Source organism: Gracilinanus agilis, chromosome 2 (assembly GCF_016433145.1).
Source record: "Gracilinanus agilis isolate LMUSP501 chromosome 2, AgileGrace, whole genome shotgun sequence".
NCBI classification, from domain to species: domain Eukaryota; kingdom Metazoa; phylum Chordata; class Mammalia; order Didelphimorphia; family Didelphidae; genus Gracilinanus; species Gracilinanus agilis.
The window spans coordinates 44,864,233-44,870,232 of NC_058131.1; the positions used below are offsets into that span (position 1 = coordinate 44,864,233).

Here is a 6,000-nt window from a genome sequence, read left to right on the forward strand (position 1 = left end):
GAGTGCTAAGGGCTAGACAATGGGGGTTAAGTGACTTTCCCAGGGCCACACAGCTAGGAAGTGTCTGAAGCCAGATTTGAACCTAGGACCTCCCATCTACAGGCCTAGCTCTGAATCCACTGAGCCACCCAGCTGCCCCCAATATTGCATGTCATGGTAGAAACTCTGGCTTTCATTGTGTGGTTCAGCCAGCCTATCCTTCCCCTCAGTCTTCATCAATGCAGAAAGTCTCTGAAATCTGGAATTACCTATCTTTAAAGTATTTACATCCAGCCCTGAGCCACAGTTCAAGCATTCTCTGTGTGGCAATTTGGGAAGTTCCTATCAATTTCTTTGACCTCTTCTACAAACTCTTGCCAAGAAAGTTTTGTAAGTTTGGAAAACTTGGTGTTTTGATTCGCTTTTTTGTTAAATTTTTGTTAAAATTTTTGTTAAATTCCACACTAACACCTGAAAAAGTGAGATAGTCCCTTGCACTACACTGCTACCAATTTCGTCTTTGATTATTACCTCTAAAACCACCAAACAATGAAACAGGTAGCCAGTCTCAATGAATAGGTTGGTTAAGGCAGCAACCCAATGTTGGTGCTGCACAAGTCTTCTTTTCAAGATGTGTACTGAAAATAATTTTTCTTTCTTAGAAGAAAAACTAATCTTTTTGTCACTGAGTATGACATGTAAGTGACCCCTGGATTTGGAAGTGGACTAGGCAGGAAGGTTAGGAATGAGGTTGGTCATAGAATTTTTGTCTTTGGTTACTTATGGTCTTGTGATGACACAGTTGTAATAAAACATGGCTGACTAAACTACAATGTGATTCTTAAAAGGTGCTCAGCATTTCTTTCTGTCTGATCTTATATCATTCATTCAGCAGAACTGAATTTTCTTGAAGGTGAATCCTTCTACAATGGTAGAATTCCTTCTTATCCCAGAGACCCTGGTTCTCCTAGTAATCCTGTTTGATTGTATTTGTCCCTTTCAAACTCATTACTGAAGATCTAAGCTCACACATCAGAAATTACATTTCCTCTAAAATCATGATATCTAATACCCTGAACTATACTCCCAAAATTCATCCTAAGCTTTCTTTGTCTACTTTCTGTCTGTTTGATCTCTTATACAACTTCTGGAAAAGGTGTTCTTGGGGTTCAGGTGGTTTAGAATTTCTCTGAAATCTACTGATTTCTTAAACCTTTACTTCCTGTATTAGAAACAATGTTGAGTTTTAGTTCCAAGGAGGAATAGCACTAAGGACAGACACTTGAATTTAGGTGAATTGCCCAATTTCACACAGCTGGGAAATGCATGAGAAAAGATTTGAACTCTGCAACTCCCAAATCTATACCTGGCTCTGTATCCACTGAACCAGCTAGGTGTCCCTTAAAATCTGTATTTCCAAATATGCCCTTTAATCGAAAAACAAGGAAAATTTTCTCATTGAGTGCAAAAATTATTAGTGCAAAAACTGATTAGCTAAATTATAAAATGGCTGTGTAGAGTTGTTTTCTGGTGCTTTGGAGTTTGCCAAATTCATTCTGTCCAAAGTTTCATTGATTAAGCCACTAGGTACTTTTGTAGCAACAGGAGGACAACTTAACCATGCCCATGCTTGGCTTTCTCTTTTCAGTAGGCTGATACACACTAGTCTCCACATACAGAATATCAGTTGTCTTCTAAAGTTGCATTTGTTTCCATCCTTGTAATGGCCAAAAAATTGGATTATTGAAATGTATTGTTTTGGAAGTTCATGGAGCTTGACTCTAGCAATCAGCATGTTGTCAGATTCAAAACTGTGAGATGTAGAATTTTCTAATCCAAATGTCTCTTCCTAAAGTGAAATTATTTGTCATTTTGTAAAGGGGAAATGGTTACTTTATGAGAAGGAAAGGAATATGGATTTAGCAGAAATGAGAGTGTCTCTAAAAAGTCTAGAATTCATGCTAGTAACTTCTGAAATGAGAATTCTCAGTATGATTGTGAAATCCTAGAAAGCTAGCATTATAATCGGATGAAAACAATGGAAGGCAAAGGAGAAATCACTGAGAAATCTGTTAGAGACGCTCCTTTGTTCTACAAATAGACAAAAAAATTCATTTTCTTTCTAAAATTGAGAATTAAAACCTAAAAAGCAGATGATTTCCCAACATTCAATTCTTTGCTATGCTCACCTCTTTTTCCTTTTGCTCTCTCTCCTCAGCAGCCTCAAGTTTGATTGTAGCTGACTCCAATTGTATTGTACATCTTCTCAAGGCCTCTTGGAGAATCTCATTCTCATCTTTTAGGTTACCCATTACATCCTCCTCCTTGTCTCACATTGAATAAATGAGTGAAAATATTAAAATACATCTCTTACAGAATGGCATTATAGTAATTTGTTAGAAGTAGTGTTATTTATGGAGAAAAGCGTATTGTTCCTGCTATTTTTTCCCAGAAATCGATCTTTTACCTTGGGATTTCTTGGTCACTCTTTATTTTAATTCACTCTATTGTAAGTTTCTTAAAAATCTACTTTCTGGCAAAGAAAACAGGGGCATAATAAGGTGGAAAACAAATTATTTTGGTTTCTATTTTGGTTTTCTATTTCCTTTTCCCCTAATCCATGGTGAAGGTGGCCACTTGTTCTTTAATCCAACCCATTACTCCTTTGTTTTCCATGTTCTAAGACAACCAGAAATTAATCATCTGTCATCTGATGTATATAAAATTTACACTGAAATGGCCATGTTTGGGAGCTGGTTGCTAATAGATATAACAGTGAACCATTGATTTTACAGTTGGGCAGCTACGATTGAATCCTGGTCAGGAAGTAAGTGAGTGAGCCTGGTCATAGAACTTTAGACTTGGGTCACTGAGTTTGACATGAAACTGAACTTGCTATGGCAGGAGGATAGCTAGGGGTGCACGCTTGCCAGTAAGGCTAGTATGAGCTTGGTCATTTAGCTTCAGTTATTTACTAGGAGTGCTACCTCTGTGACAAAGGATATGTGGCCTAAATGACACAATGATTTCCCAAAGTTCTCCTCCTTGTTTTCCACTCTGGTGCTCTTGTGTCTACTCACACTTTCTGTTTGCTGTGCAGTCTTCTCAGCAGCACTGAGTTTTCTTGTAGATGAGTCCCTTTTCAATAGATAGTCTTGCATCTTATCCTTGAGACACTGCTTCTCATCCTCTGATTCAGTCAATGTCTCTTCCTCCTAGTTGTCATTAAAGATCAAAGCCACAAACATCAGGAATTTCATGTCCCTAAAATACTCACACCTATTGCCCTCAGCCACAGTCTGACACTTCACCATTATGACATCTTGTCCTGTTCCCCATAGTACCTTTGAGCTCTTTGAGAGGCTCTTGCTAGGAACATTTGAGTGAGTCTGGCTGGAAAAGTTAATGTTTTAACTTCCTCCTTTGTAAATTCCTTTCTCACTGAGTAGAAAGAATGTTAGGTAGACTTCTAGAATTCACTGTATCCATTTTTTCCTTTGATTTTCAGCTCTAAAGTGACCAAGCAACCACCTTGTAAGGAAATTCAGCAATCAATGTTTTGGAAAGATTCAAAATTGTGTGATGTGGAATTTTCTAATCTAAATTTCTCTTCCTAAAGTGAAATTATTTGGCCTTTTGTAAGGGGAAATTGTTACTTTCTGAGAAGGGAAGGAATATGGTTTCGGTGAAAATGAGGGTATCTCTAAAATGTCTAGAATTCTAGGAACTTAAGAAATGAGAAAAATGAGAAATGTCAATGTGATCCTGAAATCGTAATAAGATAGTGTTGTAAGAGGATGAAGGCATTGGAAATCAAAGGAGAAATCACTGAGAAATCTGTTAGAGATGTTCTTTTGTACTATAGAGAACAGACATCATGATTCATTTTCTTTCCATAATGAAGGAGTGAGATCTTGTCTGTGAAACTTATCAAGTTGATGAATGACTTCCCAACATTTAATTTTTTGCTAGGTTCACCTCTTTTCTCTTTTGCTCTCTCTCCTTCTCAGCAGCCTCAAGCTTGATTGTAGCTGACTCCAACTGTATAGTAAATCGTCTCAGGGCCTCTTGGAGAATCTCATTCTCTTCCTTTAGCTTACACATTTCATCTTCCTCCTTGTCCCACATTGAATAAAGGAGTAAAAATATGAAAATACAACTCTTAGAGAATTTTATTTATAGTAATTTTTTACTAATACTGTTATTTATTATTCATTATGTATTGCTACTAAATTTTTTACAGTAAAAACTACATCTGCTAAAGAAACTGCAACCTAAAGTAGGGGCAGCTGGGCTAGCTCAGTGGATTGAGAGCCAGGCCTAGAGACGAAAGGTCCTAGGTTCAAGTCCGGGCTCAGACACTTCCCAGCTGGGTGACCCTGAGCGACTGTGTGTCCCATTGCCTACTGGTTGTGGCCCTATGCTCCTAGAATGGAGTCCCAGGATAAAAAAAAAAATTGCTACTAAAGCATATTGTTTCTGCTATCTTTTCTTACAATTTTACCTTGGAATTTCTTGGTCACTCTATTTTAATTCAGTCTATTGTAAGTTTCTTAAAAATCTATTGTCTGACAAAGAGATCAGGGGCACATTCTGGTGCAAAACAAATGATCTTGGTTTTCTTTCCTTTTTCCCTAATCCATAGTGAAGGTGACCATCTATTCTCTAATCCAACCCATTACTCCTTTTTTTCCCCATGTTCTAAGACAGTGATGGACAAACTATTCCCTGTGGGCCAGATCCAGGCCAAAGTTTGCCCATCACTGCCTTAAGCAATTCCCTGCCTTAAGAAATTCATGGGGAATAGTTTTCCCATCACTGTTCTATGACAACCAGAAACAAATCATCTGTCATCTGATGTATATAAAATTTACATTGAAATGGCCATGTTTGGGAGTTGGTTGCCAATGGATATAACAGTGAAACACTGAATTCACAGTTGCACAGCTACGATTGAATCCTGGTCAGGAAGTAAGTGAGTGAGCCTGGTTATAGAAATTTAGACTTGGGTCACCGAGTTTGACATAAAACTAAACTTGCTATGGTAGGAGGATAGCTAGGGGTGCACGCTTGCCAGTAAGGCTAGTATGAGCTTGGTCATTTAGCTTCAGTTATTTACTAGGAGTGCTACCTCTGTGACAAAGGATATGTGGCCTAAATGACACAATGATTTCCCAAAGTTCTCCTCCTTGTTTTCTATTCTGGTGCTCTTGTGTCTACTCACACTTTCTGTTTGCTGTGCAGTCTTCTCAGCAGCACTGAATTTTCTTACAGATGAGTCCCTTTTCATTAGATAGTCTTGCATCTTATCCCTGAAACACTGTTTCTCATCCTCTGATTCAGTCGATGTCTCTTCCTCCTAGTTGTCATTAAAGATCAAAGCCACAAACATCAGGAATTTCCTGTCCCTAAAATGCTCACACCTATTGCCCTCAGCCACAGTCTGACACTTCACCATATGACATCTTAACCTGTTCCCATAGTCTCTCTGAGCTCTTTGAGAGACTCTTGCTAGGGACATTTGAGCGAGTCTGGCTGGAAAAGTTAATGTTTTAACTTCCTCCTTTGTAAATTCCTTTCTCACCAAGTAGGAAGAAAGTTAGGTAGACTTCTAGAATTCACTGTATCCACTTTTTCCTTTGATTTTCAGCTCTAGAGTGACTAAGCAACCACCTTGAAAGGAAATCTAAAATAAGAGTTGTAAAAAGTGATGACCTTGTCTAGGTGGTTTGGGTTCCTTGTTAGAGGCTCATTATTTTTTCAACCCTCTCCTCATATGGAGGAAGAAGTGATCATTGCTTCATTGGATGTGCCAAGAAAGCAAAACCTGGTTTTGGTGGGAGGGTAGAGAGCATTGGATGCTGGGCAGGAAGCCTGGGGATCCTCTGCTCATAGGATTTTAAGCTTTAGTGACACACAGGGAAGTGATACCTGTTTGATACAGAATGATTGACCGAATTACAGAGGAATTATCTAGGACTGTCCCCACCACCTCTCTGATGCTCTTGGTTCTGCTCACTT

At 38.5% G+C, this 6,000-nt stretch overlaps 1 protein-coding gene across 1 annotated transcript in view; it reads right to left on the reverse strand.

Moving 5' to 3' along the window:
* LOC123233223 (golgin subfamily A member 6-like protein 22) overlaps positions 1–5,330 on the reverse strand; it is a 73,799-nt gene extending 68,469 nt beyond the window's left edge. The window contains exons 1-4 of the mRNA XM_044659373.1: positions 5,204–5,330; positions 3,958–4,095; positions 3,060–3,194; positions 2,169–2,303 (exon numbers count right to left, since the gene is read on the reverse strand). Of these exons, the coding sequence (XP_044515308.1) occupies positions 2,169–2,303; positions 3,060–3,194; positions 3,958–4,095; positions 5,204–5,284 (489 nt within the window). The 5' untranslated portion in view covers positions 5,285–5,330. The remainder of the gene's footprint in view (positions 1–2,168; positions 2,304–3,059; positions 3,195–3,957; positions 4,096–5,203) is intronic.
* Positions 5,331–6,000: the final 670 nt, after the last annotated feature.